This window comes from Helicoverpa zea, chromosome 31 (assembly GCF_022581195.2).
Source record: "Helicoverpa zea isolate HzStark_Cry1AcR chromosome 31, ilHelZeax1.1, whole genome shotgun sequence".
NCBI classification, from domain to species: domain Eukaryota; kingdom Metazoa; phylum Arthropoda; class Insecta; order Lepidoptera; family Noctuidae; genus Helicoverpa; species Helicoverpa zea.
Window position 1 is genome coordinate 15342029 of NC_061482.1, and position 19167 is coordinate 15361195.

Sequence of the window (19167 nt, forward strand, 5' to 3'; positions counted from 1 at the left end):
AATATTTATTCTGATTTCTCGATTCTAATCTACTCTGTATAACTCTACAAAAGGAACCGAATGAGCTTTAAATCAGGGTAAATTTAATCAAGTAAGTAAATGATACCATTCTGCCATATCGACTTCAGTAATAGTCGATTTAGTACGGTAATTTAGTCGAGCTAGTGCGTACAGCGATTACATTTTATTTAATGTAGTCTTTAGATCTGCAATAACAATGTGCAATATTATAAATACTGCGATAAAATCTGTGTGCAATCTTTTTTTCGCTTAAAATTTTAGCTCTATGCAGTCAATAAATTTGCACAATTTCATTGGTCATTTAGGGTTGGTTTTGAGAGCTCCTTATATAATACTTTGCTACACATTATCTGAGTAGTATTTCTTTATATTTTTGTAAATATTTTACACAGTCAGTTAGTCGAATTTAAACATAGAACGAAACGTTTTTAAAAAGATTCGCCACATTGTCTTTTCCTGTCGTAGCCGTCTGACCCGTATGACATTGACAATGACATCAACAAGTTTCAGCACTCCAATGTCAAAACAGTTGGCAAAAGTTTTCGATCTAGGGTTTGCTGTATCAAAATAAATTTGTGATGTTTGAATGTAGTACATAATTATCTTGTCAACGTTATCTAAGTCCTATTAAAGCCATAAATTCTCATACCGTATGAGTAAATAAATATGAAATGAACATCGTGTGCTGTAAACATCGCCACTGTTCATGTAAACAAATCTACCGGATTGCCTTATAGTGTTCTTTGCCAACTATTTTGATCAATTCCTGGTGTAGATGGGTCAGGAAATACAAGGCCAAGCCCCTAAACTACGTTATTCTAGACTTAGTTATAGTATTTCTTGTGTAAACTGTACCATTATTATTACAAACAGTAAACACATTGTAATGGGCAATAGTTAGCACGCTATTGCCCTTTTAAAGCCCCGATATATCTGCATTTAGTTCTATACAGTTAATGGTAAGCTTAATTCATTGTATCTTCCAACCATGTTGGAGCCGGATACCAGTTTGTATGATGTAGCTGAGAACCAATGTTTCACCGGAAGCAACTACCTATCTGATCTCCATAACTCAGTTACCCAGGTCAGCCCATTGGTAAAACTGGTTGTTAAACTTTCTGCTATAAACTACCCGTGAACACTGTCATAGGTTCCATCCACGGATTGATGGCCCAAAACATTGCTTTTAACAATCAATCCTTGTGGCTGTTTCTTAGCCATCATCTCACAAGCCTTTTCATGTACATCCTACTATTATCTCGGGGTTGCCATCCAGTCTAACCGGATGCAGCCGAGTACCGGTGTTTTATAGACAGCAACCGTTACTTAGTTATGAGTTAATATTGGATTTCATTGTTTTAGTCATTAAAGATGTGAAAGTAACTTCTCTCTGTCCAGCTTTCACACCAAAACACTGAACTGATTTAAATGAAACTTGTGAACATAAAGAGTCTAGTCTTAGCTTTGTTTAGTCTATTCTTTTTATATGGGTGCACAAAGCGTTTCCCTCAGGATGTGGGTGAAACCTCTTGGAACTTTATTCTATAATAAAGATATTAGATATACAAAAGTTCTGTCTTTATAAAACACTCGTGCAAAAATACGAAATTCTATATCAATACATAAAATATAAAAATAAAAAATCGTTTATCAAAAGTAGGCTGAAATACAGCACTTTCCGCACGACAGAATTACGTGAGACAAGTACCAAGTGCGCCCACCCTTCATGACTTCCTATGTGTTATTACTGAGAAAACATAATATAAGCTAAAGATCTGACTAACTTAAAATTGAGTTATTAAAAAAAAACTATGCTTTATGAAGTTAACGGATTAACGCTAAGTGTTAAGTTTTTAATTAACTGTGCCCACCTATGCTAATAACCAATTGATATTTGTTTTAGTTATGACAAGATTCATCTGACCTGCCACTAAAGTTCTGGTAGTTGATGGACATACAAGACATTCATGATGGGAAAAATAACAATAATGGTTGTACTCTGCTCATTAGCATGTGTGCAGGTGAGTAATTTTCTGTTACAATTAGTTTATCATTGTCTGTTATTATAGTCTAAAAATATCCACCGCTTTCCCGTTGGACAAAAGGCCTCTCCGCGAGCTTGGGGGATGTGCCCATACCTACTCAGAATGCTAGGCAATCATATTGGTGGTCACGAAAGTCGTCTTTAGTTCTCGTGGCCCCTCTCTAAAAGGCAAAAGACTGCGCAAAAGCTGAGGTTTTTATTGGGTGCAAGCTCCACAACGTTCTCGGCAGAACATTCAGGGTTAGCTCTCTTATGCCCTAAATATTATTAGTTCATCAGAGTGCCCATTCAGAGTTTTGCAAGTTAACTTTCACGTTGCGTAATATATCCTGTTACTGAATTAACTAGCACTAATTTTAGAACTGTTTATTTAATAAAGCTGTCATCAGCTTTGAGTCGTGTTTTAAACGCGCTTATCTTCATTTCAGCCGTTCAGTTCTGTTAATTGTTATAATTATATACGTATTGAGAGCGTTATCTTTCAAAACTCGGACGCTGGCGTGCTGTGCAAATTCTCCATTTTTTTTTCTTTGCCCTATAAACTGTACTGTATAGAATAGGTAATGATGAACACCATATTCAAGTTCCCTTTTCAAGATTCAAGTTAACTTTCCGAAAATGAAAACAATATCAGTTTTCTTTTCATAAACTCAGTTTTCATTTTGAGAGACTTTTTCTGCTTTATTGAAAACCATTTCATTTAGTAGCGAATTCGTTTTTACGCCTAAGGGGATCGTGAATATTCAGATCTTTGTTCCACTCAGGGGCACTGGTGCAACAAGGCCTTTGTACGCCTTGGCTTTCATTTTAGGATTGGAAAATTTGCAAGGCATATGTGACCTTTAGATCTGTAATATTGCACTATATTTAGTGCTGTAGTATTGCACTATATTGTTCTTTTTAATCCTTTTATCGCATCGTGAGGCCTCATACGCATTCTAATTCTTTCATCTCATTCAGTCATTTGATTTTTAAAGCGGATTTTTAGCATGTATACTTATTATTTAAAAAAAAGGTTTCAGAGCTCAATATAATGGACGTTTCTTGCCCATTTGCAAGGGTCAAATACACAATACTAGTTACTGGCTCGTAAAGAATTACCGGACAATCTGCATGCTGTGATCATTGCATTGCACCCATTGCGCCGGTCATTTGAGCCCGGTTCAGGCCTTTGTGAATAAATAAATCTTTACATCGACGCATGCTCAATCAATCATTTCTATAAATAGGAAATGGACACATGAAACTAATTTGCATACAAACAATATTTGTTGGTTATCAAAAACGCTACAATCTTTTGAATTGTAGCTGATAATCGCTGTTTACAATATTATGGTATATAAGGGGCCGACAAATCAAATCTAAAGGGTAACTCAGGTATATGGTTGTTAGTGCATAGGGCAGACGACACGGCTGGGGTGCGGGGAGGGCAGGGGTGGCATTTCATCTCCCGAATCTAGACCCCTGTTAGCGTCTGGCTTTATCTGTTACTACGTACTCTATGTAGCGGGCCCGTTGCGTGCGGATGTTTATTGTGTACTAGCTGGCGAATTTCTGCAACGCGATTTGTTCTCTACTTAATTGTCTAATAATATCTCTTTAATTCAGTGTTTGAGTCTCTAATTGTGCTCCTCAGTTGTGTTCTAAAAATTATTTTAATTTAAAGCTGTAGCTTTTAATTTAAGGTAATTAAATCCCGGACCTGAGCTGCGCAATTGCATATTTATTGATTTTTACTATTGCTTTAAAAATATGCGTAATAGTTCAGTCGCGTCGTAAATACAGTGGTGAATAGTTGTTTTGTGATTTGATGAAGTTAAATATTCTTTGTGTTCTTTTGTAGGGACAGTTCTTCGAAGATCGGCGGTGTAGGTGCGTCTGCCCTAGCCCGGCTTCGGTTCTAAATATCTCGTCAACTAGGCAAATATTCACAGGGAACGTTCCTCCAAATAAGTGGTAAGTATTTTACCTATAAACATCTATATATAGGTATATTCCTATTAATACTTTTGATGATATTAGAATCCATATCACGCTCCCGCTACATATTGTCACTTGCGACATTCGTTCTTGGGCCGCAAAAATTGGAACTTAACACAAAGGTAATACTTACTGAACTGAAATCATTAGGTACATTGAAGAGGCAATTACTTGAATTCTGAAAGATACAATCATCAATACTCGTAACTTGTAACTTTAGACAAAGAAAATGTTTAGTAAAAAAGGTTTTATTAACATGAAATCCTTTGTCTGACCCATAGTCACTGTGAAGGCGTGGTCATCCCTTTGATCGGCAAGGAGATCGAAGGGAAGGTACACCTCCTCTGTCCGCGGTGCGAGTGTTCCTACCAGACGCGAAACACGACACTTATTATGGTAAGTAAGTATTTATTTTAAGTATCATCATCTGCCTAGCCTTTTCAAGACTATGTTGGGGTCGGTTTTCTGCAGCTGAGTACCAGTGTTTTACATGGAGCGACTGCCTATTTGACGTCTTTGTTACCCGGACCATCATCCAAGATCGAGATATACATATTTTTAATAAATGCAGTAATTTACAGATAAAAATACATGCAATTTACTAAATTGCTATCATCAGATACCTTTTGGCAAGTCTCCATTTATAAACACAAGTTTTCTGTGTACATTCCTGATAGTGTTATCTATAATCTGAAGACGAAGTTTCGACAGCAAAAATCGTTTTACTTGATAACTAGTTAACATTATTAGGTTCAAGCAAGATACCAAGAGAATATGAAGATAAATGAGTTACTGGCGTTATGTTGCATCCTGTTTGGCGGCATAGCGGACTAAACTTGATTATATAGGGTGGCCTGAAACGCGGTAAGATGTTTTTAAAGGTTATAGGCATTACGGAAACTTGAGGAGGCTGCAACCATTAACGCATCTATCTAATCTATCTATGGGTCAACACGAAGATAGTCTATAGACTGTCTACCTCTTATTTACTGTCTGTCTCTTATTTATTGGCTGTAAGATGGCAAAATTATGTAGATACATAGTCTTGCCCGCAGAGGAAGTAAGGATAGCGAAGATGCCGTGAGGAAGTTAGTTCAGGCGCCTTCTTGTTGGTCAATGTAAAGTACGGTAGGCGTGATTAGTTACTAGAACTACCGGGCGTTCGGGTTCCGTGCCAAATGAAAAAATCTTGGCCGGGTAGCCGGGTTGATGAGGTTAGATAGGCAGTCGCTTCTTGTAAAACACTGGTATTCAGCTGCATCAGGTTAAACTGGAAGCCGATCCTAACATAGTTAGGAAAAGGCTATGCAGATTTTGGGGAGTAGGATTTGAAAATATTGAGATTTCACAAAAAAAAGTGTTACAGCAGTATTACTAATGAAAATTGTTTTTATTGCAATGCGTACATAAACAGATTCAGGACTAAAACCAGGAAAAAAATCTAATTCGGGTACAGTGAATCATATTTTGACGGTAAGTTTTGCTTAGGTAGGTACCTGCTCTGCTATGGCCTATTTACACCGACAACATAAACACCTATAGAAACATTAACCCCTCTGCTCGACAGGATTTTGACACATGACATATCAGCTGGCTCGAGAGGATGTTGCGAGTTGCGTCGACCAAACGAGACACTTTCTTTCACTTTTAATTTACGAAAAATAAGTGAATACCAGATATTTACTAACTTCTAGTTACTAAGTAAGACGTGAAATATTGTGATCTATGCGTTTCCGTTAGGGAAACAATAATTTGATTACGTAAATTACATATAATACTTTAAAAACTGGAGGCCTTCTCAGTCTACTGATTTGCTAGCTAAAAAATATAAACTAAACAAGAAAATTTGATATAACATTACATGATATTGAACAGTATAAATGTATGAATAACGTGTAGATATTTTGATTATTATTTTGCCCCTAAAATATAGGTAAGAATTCATGTCAAGAAAAAATTATGAACATTTTTATACACATTCGTGTGTTTTGACAGTTGGTCATAGTGCTGTACCGTAGGTATCGTAAATGATGTCGATAAATCACTTGGTTTCTAAAATAAAAAGTAGGTAAAATAAAAACTAAGCGAAAATTATACATAATATGTATAATTTTCGCGAAAATTATACATAATATGTATAATTTTCGCTATATCGCTACATATTATGTATACAAATCGTACAAATTAGGCACGGATTGATGTAACCTGCCTAAGCCTATAAGTAGTAAGGTATAAATAGGTGCATACCTAGGTACTTATATTATAACATGGTTTCAGATTTTCCGATGACGTTCACACAATTTGAATGAACTTAGATGCTTGCTTACTTTGGAAAAATTTAAAGGTACATATATTTTGACTAGTTTTTGTGTTAAAATAATTAGTCTTTTACAAGGTGGCACAAAAGGTGTTAATCTTTTGTAGGTGTTGCACATATTTCACCCTCACTTTGGGCAGGAGGTTTCTAATAATGCATTTAACACAATAATACGCAACGAGGGACATTCTGGAGCTATCGACAAAACTTCCGCGGCTGTGAAGCTAAATAAAATATAAGTGGATATCAGTTATGTACCTACCTACAAGCAAAATTATATTTATGACCACGGGACTACCTCAAATTTTTGGAGGGCGAACTTGGGACAAAGCTAACATTGAAGCCCTTTTGAACAACTTTGACGATGTCGTCGGGATTAGCATTTTGCAGGATCCTGCATGCGGTTTGCTCGTGTGAACACTAGTATTTACTTAGGTAGGTAATCTATTTTACGATCAAACGGAATTCTGTAAAAAACTGGGCTGCCGTGAGAAAGGGCTGTTAGTTTGAACGGGAATAACAATGATAAATACAAACCTGTTTCATAAATACGTTACAGCATCATTCGTCCACAGCTTCAGTGGAGGTACAAGTACAAAATAAAAAACACAACTTAAGTATAGAATATTTTTATTAGATCATGTTAAAAATAAAACCACTTATTCAAGAAAAAAAATTTTATTAAAAAATATATATATACCTATAGAAAAATTGATAATTATTAACGCCTATGTTTTACGAGTCCTATGAACAGCAACTGACAATAAAGCCCAAAATAAATTTTCCAAGCAAAAGGGCTAGGCCGATTTTTTTGAAATGTAGTAGCCAAATGATAAAAGCCGGACGAGACGGACGTCGGACGATCGTGCAATCTAAAACTTACCTCAAGATGTCAGAAAAACAGGGAAACACAACAATCAATGTCAAGTCAATAAAGTTTATCCCTACTAATATTATAAATGCGAAAGTAACTCTGCCTGTCTGCCTGTTACGCTTTCACGTCTAAACCACTGACCTGATTTTAATAAAATTTGGTACAGAGATTGAGTTGACCTTGAGAAAGAACATAGGATACTTTTTATCCCGGACTTTAGAAGAATTCTCTTGGAAATGCGATATAACCGAACTCTATGCGGGCGAAGCCGCGGGCGGAAGAAGTTTAGACGTGAAAGCGTAACAGACAGTGTTACTTTCGCATTTATAATATCAGTAAGGATATTATACTTACCTACTGCATTGCCGATAACCTTTAGCAAGAGTTATATCAAGCTGACTTACATTATTGCTTACTAGGTTAGGTTGAACACATGGATTATTTTTTGGAAAATTAAGGCTTTGTATGCATTGATGTTAATTATTGCTTATAATCTATTTATACAACACATATAGTACTCATGCAGGCATAGGTCACAAATAGGAATAGGGACTTGGCCAGGAGTTATATCAAGCTGACTTACATTATTGCTTACTAGGTTAGGTTGAACACATGGATTATTTTTGGAAAATTAAGGCTTTGTATGCATTGATGTTAATTAATTATTGCTTATAATCTATTTATACAACACATACTCATGCAGGCATAGGTCACAAATATGAATAGGATAGGAACTTGGCCAGGAGTTATATCAAGCTGACTTACATTATTGCTTACTAGGTTAGGTTGAACACATGGATTATTTTTGGAAAATTAAGGCTTTGTATGCATTGATGTTAATTAATTATTGCTTATAATCTATTTATACAACACATATAGTACTCATGCAGGCATAGGTCACAAATAGGAATAGGGACTTGGCCAGGAGTTATATCAAGCTGACTTACATTATTGCTTACTAGGTTAGGTTGAACACATGGATTATTTTTGGAAAATTAAGGCTTTGTATGCATTGATGTTAATTAATTATTGCTTATAATCTATTTATACAACACATACTCATGCAGGCATAGGTCACAAATATGAATAGGATAGGAACTTGGCCAGGAGTTATATCAAGCTGACTTACATTATTGCTTACTAGGTTAGGTTGAAAACATGCATATTAGGAGCCCTACAGGCGGTCACTCTGAAACCCTATTACAACGTATAAAAATGTTAAGGTATCAATACATATGAACGTCATGTATACTTCTGTCATGCAAGAAGGTGGAATAGCTAGTAACCGACGAACTTCCTGCCGAATGCTCAATTTTAGAACTCTGTAGTAGCAAATAAACCAATGACTGTATACATCACCCAAAGAAATGTTTCTTGTTCTATTTTTATGTTTGTTCGATTCTTACAATATTATGAGAATAATATATTTACGGTTGACGAAGAAACGCACAATGACAAAAGACATAAAAGGGATGGACAGACCGAGGTACACCGTTCATATCCTGCACGATCATCCTTTCCTTTTATTCATCTCCTTTCATTCATCATCATACAATGCCAAAAAACAATATTTAAAAAATACTTTCCAATGGAACAGGAACTTATTGCCAATAGCCGATTTTCATGAAATTTTGTATGCAGAGTATTCGAGAAATGGCACAAACGATTTTCATGAAATTTTGTATGCAGAGGATTCGAGTAATGCCACAAACGATTTTGATAAAATTTTGTATGCAGGGGATTCGGGTAACGCAACCAACGATTTTGATGAAATTTTGTTGAAAATTATGGTTTAGTATGGTACTCTTTAAAACAAAAATCTAAACATAACGCCATGCCACATTCAGCACACTCATAGGTTGTTTTCGTACTGGTTCCCCTTCTATCGGCACACCACACGCATTTTCGACGTGATGTCCGATTTTTGTCGGCATACTCTTTATTTCCAATGCGCTGGATAAAATGCCGCTCCGTCAGACGACCGAGTGGATACGTGCGACGTCGTCCAGAAGTAGCTTCTGAACGAGCCTTTGGGACGTGGGGTAAATGTTTGTTAGCAATGGCTTCTACGAGTTTTAGACGAAACTGTAGAGCCTGGTGCGCTTTCCCAGTCGATTTCTCAACTAGAATACGGCTATTCTGGATAGAAATATTGAGAAATCGTTTAAATAATTTCCTGTTCCATTTGATGCACTGCTTTCGCTCTACTAAATAGGGCTCAAGCATTTGGTCTAAACGATCAACGCCACCCATCCCTCGATTATAATCGTCTATAAGCTTGGGCTTATAGACCGATATTCGGCCTGGCTTGGCAGCAGTTTGAATTTGAGCCATGTCATGATACGTGGATAAACAGGTCAACCGCTTACGGTCTTGGTAAGCCATTACCATGAGGTCACCACATTGGCGTCCCATGTATTCCCCTTCCACTAGCTTAGCTTTTTGAACGGCGATAGGCACGTTTTTCCGGCACGCACGTAATGTGCCAACGCAATCCGTTTTTCGCCTTTTCAAAAACCTTGCTAGTGATGGAGAGTTGAACCAGTTATCCATGAATAAGACATGGCCAAGATTCAAAAGTGGTGCTACAAGCCTCAGTACGGTGCTGGTACTCGAGGGCAAAGTAGAGTTGGTCGTTCTTTTGCCAAGGTAAATAAAAAAATTCCAGAGATAACCTGTGCTGGATTCACATAAATTTAAAGTTTTCAGTCCAAAACGTGCGGATTTCGTTTTTATATATTGTTTAATTGACAGAGGTCCTTTCCAAAGAATAAGGGATTCATCTATGCAGATATCTTGGCTAGGAGAATATAACTCTTTAAATTTTGCGTTTAAATGGTCTAAAATTGGCCCCATCGGGTATAAAACATTCTCCGGATCAGAAGGATCCGAAGAACCCCTGGCAAAATGAAGGGCTCGATTCAAAAGCCAATACCTTTCTTCTTTAAAAAGGTGCCTAAATGCATCCGTCTTCAATAAAGGTATGTTGCTAAAGCAAGATTTTATTGAAGGCATTTTAATGATGCCAAGCATCATCCAAAATGCGAACAGTACCAATATCTCATGCACATTCGTATCATACCATAACCTGGCAAATCTCTCACTCGTTCGTTTTATTTCATTCGCGTACCTATTGGTTTCGTCCACAATGTGATTTAAGATGCTATCATCCCAAAAAGACCTGAAGGCATCATAAGGATCAACAAATTCACGACAAGGACCAATGGTATCGCGGAGAAAGGTCTCTTTTTCATTTTGCCAGCCATCCATCGCCTCCCACCTAAAGTCTTCCCGATCAATCTCATGAAAGAGCGCTTCCTCCTCACTTACACTTTGTCTCTGTTCATTCGACGACACCAAATTCCTATCACGCCTAGCTTGAATTCGCCTTACTTCCTCTGTCAAATTTGGAGGGAAGTCAAGGTCAGAAGGATACTTCTCGACTAATTCCTTCCCTCTTTTCCAACGTCCAAAATTACCTCGGCCTCTCCCAGAATGACCACCGCGGCTACTAGCGGATGCTACCCTCCTTGATGCTGTCGCCACCTGATCTAGCCGAGAAAAGCGAGGTAACATTAAAGGATGTGTAGCCTCCAGCACTGGCACGGACGATACTCCTTCCGATCCATCCTCGACATCGACTTCCATCCTAAGTACATGAAAAATTGATGAGAGGTAAGTTACAACACTAAGTAGAATATCAAATATTTTTCTCGGAGATGGGCAGCATCATTCGAAGCTAAAAGCTATGTGGATGTTTTTAGACAAAAAAGTCATACAAATGAATTATGCACGACGCTGCAATGGCGAAATGTGTAGTGCCCTAATCACGTACAAGATTATGCTATTAAAATAAATAGGAAGAAATATATATTGATTAGTGATTGTATATACTCATTCGTACTGAAATTAATATTTATTTTAATCGGAGCATAATATCTATATATATGTATAATAAAATACGCCTTCATCGCGTACAAAATTATGCTCCGATTAAAATAAATATTAATTTCAGTACGAATGAGTATATATATATATACTCATTCGTACTGAAATATTACTCGTACTCGTTATTATTCGTACTGAAGTATTCGTATATATATATACTAGCCGTTTTCCCGTGGGAGCTACTGCCCGCGCCGGGATAAAATATAGCCTATGTTCTAATGGTGAAAGAATATTTAAAATCGGTCCAGTAGTTTTTGAGTTTATCCATTACAACCAAACAAACAAACAAAGTTTTCCTCTTTATAATATTAGTATAGATTACGACGGATATATATACATATATAATCACTATATATAATGGCGTCCAAGGCCGATTTCGGCCACGGCGGCTGTTCTCATTTAAGGAGATCAGCCAGCTGCGCAGGACATATTATAGTGCACGAGCATTTGCTCAGACACAGGTGCACTCCCTATTCCTTCACTCTCATAACCCGATGGGACGGCAATCCGACACGACTGGAAAGAGATCAGGCGCAGGACCCGTTGCCGAGTTCCCTCAACCTTCTCTCATCTCCATCATCAGGTCAGCTCCAAACCTTCAATATTGCATAGTGTTATCAGACATACACCTCAGTGTCAAGTTTTTACAGTACGCATGCCTTTAAATTTTCGAAAGTTGCCCTTGATTTCTCAGGGTCTCCACCATCAGATCCTGACCTCATGATTATGGGACCACCTGGGAGATAAACCCTATCAACCAACAAAACAATTTTGCAGATCGGTCCAGGCGCCTTCGAGTAATTGGTGAACATACATATTAAAAAAAAACCGGCCGAGTGCGAGTCGGACTCGCACGAAGGGTTCCGTACCCTTATTTATAAAACGGACAAAAAATTCACGTTTGTTCTATGGGAGCCCCACAAAATATTTATTTAATTCTAGTTTTGAGTTTTTGTTGTTATAGCGGCAACAGAAATACCATCATCTGTGGAAATTTCTAACTATCACGAATCATGAGATACAGCCTGGTGACAGACGGACAGAGGAGCGAAAAAAATCCCGTTTTACCCTTTGGGTACGGAACCCTAAAAAGCATAAGTAAAATAAAATAATCAATTGCAAAATACACAGGGTACACTGATCACTGACATAGGTATTTTGTAACCGTAAAGATGTCATACCTAATAGTAGCAGGATGTTTTTATCTTTTTGTCATTAAAAAAATATCTTTTTCAGAAACATTAGTAATCAGAGCATCAGATGACACAAAATTAATAAAAATTAAGCATCCTCAGTAAAGGAAAACCAAATTTTTATCATGTTTGATTGAAAGGTTTCGAACACATTTTCCTATAAGGTATTATTACACTGTTAAATATTTTGCTCAAACTTAGGTTTGATCACTTCCTCAAAAGTACAAAAAAACTGAGAAGTTATAAAAAAATATGGGCATGGTAATCAAAATACTTAAAAGCAATAAAGCATAGACATTCAACAACTATATAACATGAAACAAATGCAATGGGACCCCAAGTAACTTAGGCTTTGCATATTGTATTGCCTGTAAGTAAAGAAATTTTACTTAGACATTACCGCAGGAAACAGCTAATTACATTTTTAAATTACTCACCTTTCTGTTATTTGTACAGATCTTACTGACCCGGAACAATCCTAAAACATGAAGAATATAGTGAATTTACACAATAAAAACAAAAAAGTTTAATTTATAGTAATTCTAAGTATTTATAATATTTTGTTTAGTAAATCTAGAACCTTATAATCACTTTTAAGCTTTTGTATATTTGAATACTGGGGGTAACTAACAAAAAAAAACATTTTCAGCTTTTAAGGTCGAAGTAGGTTATCATCGTCATCTTCATCATCATCATCTCAGCCATAGGACGTCCACTGCTGAACATAGGCCTGAAGTAGGTTTTAATTACCTATATTGTCATGAATATGCTAGAAACATAACTCCCATGCAAATGTGTAGGAAATACTTTTATAATTTTACTTTATACTCCTACCTTCCTTAAAAATCTTATCTCCCACTATTCTAGCTGATTTAGAAAGCGTTCACTATTTATTATGTTTGTAGTTGTGAGAGAAATTTAGGTTTGTTAGTCTACTCAAATATAGTCAGTAAGTGTAAGTGTTCAAGTGTTAAACATATTGTTTTATCAGTGTTTTTTGCTAGCCTAGATCTGTATTTACACACAGATATTTCCTATTATTGTCTAGCCTATGTTCCTACATGGAAATAGGTACAAATAAACTTATATAGTAACAACTAATAAGGTTGAATATAAAAAAATAAATAAATAGAATAATAACACCTTGATTATATCTGCAAAAAATATCTGAACCTAAAGTTACAAACCTCCACATCCAGTTCCTCCAAGTCCAATACCTCCACATCCAGTTCCTCCATGTCCAGTTCCTCCACATCAACATCGATTTCGAAATCACGACAAGGTGAGTGGAGGCATGGTACGGAATCGTCATCAGAGTCTAGAAAGTCGGAGTCCTCCATTCCGCCAATCTGCAGGGGCTCAGGGGGGGAGTATAGGTCTTCATCAAAATCATAATCAAATTCTGATTGAAGATCTTCCAGAAATTCCTCCTCCATATAAACTTCTGAGCTCCCGGATGACTAAAATAGTAAAATATCAAATAAGTGTAAGCTGTACCTATTTTATTATGTGTTTTGAATGTTATGTAGATATTCATATTCAAATTCATAAAATCTATATACTGAAATAGTTATTTCCATAATTGAGCCACAAATCAACAATAGGGCATCATCTGTTTTGAGATTTTAGGTTAGAATATATTTGCTTTACATTTACTATGTACCAATATTAGGTAAACCGGTGTCATATATCTATCGATATATGTTATCGACTATGCCCAACTATGCTCACACTATGCTGAATACTTGAGGAGGCCTGCTATAACTATAACATACAATTGTATGAACTGGACTGTTCCTTGCGGTATGATTCGTAGGAAAGGTGAAAACTTATTGACTGTGGAATCAGATTTAAGTATTTATGTATTGTTTTATTTCCTATGTCACCAAGAAATCAAGTCCATGGACCACAATTATTTCATACAATAATATGGAACAAAACATTGATCTGACAAAGCATATTTACTGTACTACATACAATTTTAAAAGTAAAATATACGAATAACACTTGCTACTTACCATTATGGATAATTAATAATCCTTTTACACTAAATAGTAAACTTTTCAACACAAGCACTCGCGCGTTCCGCAAAAATGGCTGCCGACAAGTTCATTGACCGAAAAAACACACCACAACAACTATTTTATGCGTTTATTTAAATTTGGCGCGCATTATTTGACAGAATAATAAAACATACTCTGGAGCGTTTATTGCTGCGTTTATATTTAGTTGCCATAATAAGTATTTTTTTATAAATGCTTTGTAAATTAATAATATTAAACATGATAATGTATGACCGATTTGAAGACCCCAATTGGGGTCTAAACCGAGCTTACGGTGACATTGATGTTCAGACCCCAATCGGGGTCCGCTACGGATTTGACGGTTAATATCTATTGAAAACAGTATTTTTAAGAAAACCGTTGACGGTGGTGGTCTAAGTGGGTAAGATTTCTTAGATATCATAGGAGATAGATGTTTGATAAATAAGCTGCTTACATAATTAAGTAATTCCCCTTTTCTTGGACATTTTTTTATGTACTCACTTAACGTTTTTTCTCTTATATGTATGTTAATACCCCATAGTTATTCCTCTTTTTTGATGTATTTTTTTTTTTAATCCTTTTTTGTTTGGCAGGGCGTAGTGTTTCTTATGCTAACACTGATCGGGATGGCGGTTATTTACATGATCACCCTCCTGTGGCTGAACACCTGGGTCATGAGTCAGCGGACGGAAACCCCCAGAGACGCGATAGAAGACGGCAAAGGTCGCACTGAGGAAGAGGTAAATAACAAATAATAGACAAATAACTATGGTGACAGTTTCGTTAACATTTAACATATTAAGGTTGGGGGGACGCACTTATTTGTCAGCTCGAAATTGTAGACTTAATTCATTGATAGTCACTCTTAGGTCGGAAATATAAGTAATATAATAAGTAGTGTGCTTGTGGAAAGGGCCTTAATGAAGTGCAAAAATTCAGTTTGACGTAATCGTGTTTCATGAATGTTGGACACTTTGAAAAAAAAACCAATACTTTAAATAGTCTCCTATTGTCGTGTGAATTAAGTCTCAATATCTGTTTTCATCACGGCTTCTGTTACATTGTTAAGGACATTTTAAAATTAATAACAAAAGCTTTAGCTTGCGCGTGATTAACTATTATAATATTTAGCTGAGTGCCATAGACGCCTTTGAAACACATAGACATTTTTGAAAGCCAGAGATAATGCGAATATGTTCTAAAAGGTGAAGGTCTTGACCAGTGCAGTATTTTACCTAAGTTAACATGAGGTAAGAGAAACGATTTTATAATTCACATCTACAAACGCAACCCCAAAAGTTTTTACCGAACTTACTATGACATTAACACTATTAATTCGAGGTATGTTATTGTCCTCATACCTAATGTTAACTTAGGTAAAATATGTAAAAAAAAATACATTTAATATTTGAATTTACCTTGCTTATCATCCGCCTTAAATGCTAATTCAAGCTACTAACAATATAATATTATATTTTCATTATTTGCGTTATGATAGAAAAAGCAAAAGTGCTCACGTATTCTTACATTCACACATTATATATTACAACACGTGTCATCTGCTTAAGTGAGTAAGTATACATAATACAGGCTTATAAATCCACAAGCCGAGATGCAGCTAACTTGCATGAATGCTTTTAACTATACTATAGTTCGGCCATTCAGAGAATGCGTTCCTGACACGTCGCGATTGAACTGACGACGTAACTTTGCAATGGCGTTGCAGTTACGATAAAAATATTTTTGCTGGTTGTTTACCGTTTTAACAATTGAGGAGCATTAAAACAACATTATTATATCAATAATCAATGAATGTTATTACGTCGTCAGTTCAATCGCGACGTGTCAGGAACGCATTCTCTGAATGGCCGAACTATAACTTACGGCCGGTCCCAATATTATATCTTTTTGTTGATTTGCTAACTAGAGATAGAGTTTTGACATTACCCCCGTACAGGCAAAACTGCGGATAGATAACATATTGGGAACGGCCCTTACCTTAAAGTAATAGTAGTACTAGTCCCTACTGATCCTCCAATAGATGTTTAGTTTCTTGATTATGTGCGATTGCGATTGGTGTTTTGCTTTTATAAAAGATATAATATTATGTTTGCTCCCACGTTGCGACAGTATCTTCTGGACTTCTGGATTACCAGAAGAACTTTTTGTTGTACCAGAAGTACCTAATCTATTCTAATAATATATAATTTTTGTTTGTTTGTATCGTAAACGTTCCGCAACTAGTGAACTGATTTGAAAAATTCTGTTTAAAAACTTCACTTTTGGAAAGCTACACTCTTCCCGAGTGACAGGCTATATTTTATCCTGTTACGGGCAGTAGTTTCCACCGGGAATAACAGCTAGTAAGCTTAAAATAATTGAACTGTCGTTGTACTTTCATTGTTTTTCTTTTGACCTAGGACAAGTGGAATTACGCATGAAAAATATTTATTGTTTTTAATTTAGTAATGTTTCCTCTGCTCGTATCCCTATTTTGTATTACTATCTTCCTCGCACTATCTCGATGTGAATCCTTAATGTTCCCTATTTGTTCAAGTAATGACTCTTTACTTACATTTTTTATTTTACTGTTTTCAGGATAGGCTGTTGTTGTGTGAAGACCCGGAGGATTGAAACTGGACAGTAACACAGTGGATTCAAGAAAAGAGACAATTTTGAAGAGTTCTGGGTTGATGAGAGCAAAAGCTACATTGGAGTAAACAAGTCTAGAATATTAGACCTTATTTTTGATACTACAGAATATTTATTTTAATATTTTTTTAAATAATGTTGATGTTGTTCGTTTTGACTTTATTAATTGAAAGAGTGAGACTAGTTGTAACAAATAATAAGAATTGACTATCGATTGTCAACGAAAATAAGTTGAAAGTATTTTCATAATATTTTTATGTACCTCTCTTTGAGTTAAAAGTACTAAGTTGCTACCTATTTTTTGAGATAACATTAAAAGTTAAATTGTTATCGATATAGATTTTTCAATAATAATTAGTTTACTGTGTATGAGGAATAGATATAGTGTTTAAACATATATTTTTATACATAAGCTGTGAAAACTGTTCTTCATAGGAAAGTTTTCTGGCGATTGAAAAATCGGCCTCAACTAAGTACCCATATTCTATATGTATGTTCCCAGTTCTCAATTCGAGATAAGACGAACATTAATAGGCATGACGAATCAAAACAGGAATTAGTCCGTCTTTTAAATAACTCTAAAATAATGGACACGTATTTTTTAACTTTTTTCACAGACCAATAACAACGAAGATACAACACGTTTTAATTTTGTGTTACGTCATTTTTAGGTACAAATACATAAAAGTGACGTCACAAACTCCCACTCCTAACCTTTAACGCCTTTTAACAAAGTGAATTTTTAATGTTTTGTTAAAAATAAAAAATACGTGTTCAATTTATTTTTGGTAATCTAAAAGACGGACTATTCTATTAAAATCACTATTTTTTAACCCTTTGGTCTATTATATACGTGCGAATGCCAAAGTTATGGGACTGAAACGAAATTGTGTTATTACGTATGTACGTATTTTGTTGCATTTGTTACAAGTTCTTATCATGTAAATATGTCGTATTATTATTGAGCTTTTGTATATTTTAATAAATTTTAATTTAAATCTTTGAGTATTTTGGTGTTTCAAAGCCATCGAATTTTCTTAGAAAAAAAAAATATTTTGATGTAATTAAATACTGCCTAAATACATATCTACTTGCATTTTATTTTTCCAAATTATTAATTGTTTCTTACCTGCCATCGACCTACAATCACATCTCACGGCCGTGCCCATAGGAATTTGACATTCCCTGTATGGAGCAAATGTCGAAATTCTATCTGTAATAAGCAAATGGGTATAATTTAGGCGATCACCAAAAATATTTTTAAGACTCTAAGCTGAGGCACCAAATAAAATAAACAACTCCAAAAAAAATAAATTGACTTTATTAAAAGGGCACTAAAGTATATAATATTATGATCCAAAAAAAATAAAATAACATCAGAAAAATCGCAAATCTCGCACAAATATTAGTTTTGGTTCCCAAAATGGATTAATGGTCACCAAATTCTATCCAACTAAAAGATTAATATTACTACCAAAATCAAAGTTAGTGACGAAAACGAATCGCTGCAAAACCGACTCCACGTAATCTTGTCTGCTCTACCCCTAGAGTGCAATTCAAATCCGCGTAGGCGCGGAGGGGCGAGGCGGCCTGCGAGCTGAGGCGCAGGTAGTTTCAGCGCTCGCCGCCGCGGCTGAGGCTGGCCGGCTCAGCCGGCCAGCAAGCCGAAGCTGCGGTGGTGAGCGTGAAAACCCTCTGCGACGATAAGCTCGCATGGGACCGCCGGAGCCCCGCAGTGCCGGAGCCGTGACAGAAGCCATGCTTGCTGCATGTTTCGTGCTTACATTTTACTACTGAGTTACACACAAATTCATATAACAATAAATAAGCGACGTACGTTTGGGAACCCCAGTATATTAATTGGTATTTGGGAAATATTCTAGCGATCGTTAGCTTTTTTAGTCTAACAAAAATGACCAAATTAGGAGTCATGGTATTACATAATTGGTAACATCTAAGTAGTGACAATATATAATATTTGGTCTAAAGTGTATTTTAAAGGCGTCCATATATTTTTTTAGTAGTCAATAATACGAAAAAATGGTTTTACCTAATAATATTTTTGGAAACGTTATTTGGTGACCATTTATCCA

The 19167-nt window shown here is 35.8% G+C and overlaps 2 protein-coding genes across 2 annotated transcripts; one reads left to right on the forward strand and one right to left on the reverse strand.

Moving 5' to 3' along the window:
• Positions 1 to 534: 534 nt before the first annotated feature.
• LOC124645155 (putative protein 2) lies at positions 535 to 18082 on the forward strand. The gene is made up of 6 exons (XM_047184914.1): positions 535 to 980; positions 1925 to 2042; positions 3909 to 4021; positions 4327 to 4441; positions 15016 to 15162; positions 17021 to 18082. Exons 2-6 carry the CDS (start codon positions 1989 to 1991, stop codon positions 17054 to 17056), a joined length of 465 nt encoding a protein of 154 aa, XP_047040870.1. The 5' UTR covers positions 535 to 980; positions 1925 to 1988; the 3' UTR covers positions 17057 to 18082.
• On the reverse strand, positions 7486 to 11161 carry LOC124645154 (piggyBac transposable element-derived protein 4-like). The gene has a single exon (XM_047184911.1). It carries the CDS (start codon positions 10882 to 10884, stop codon positions 9022 to 9024), a length of 1863 nt encoding a protein of 620 aa, XP_047040867.1. The 5' UTR covers positions 10885 to 11161; the 3' UTR covers positions 7486 to 9021.
• Positions 18083 to 19167: the final 1085 nt, after the last annotated feature.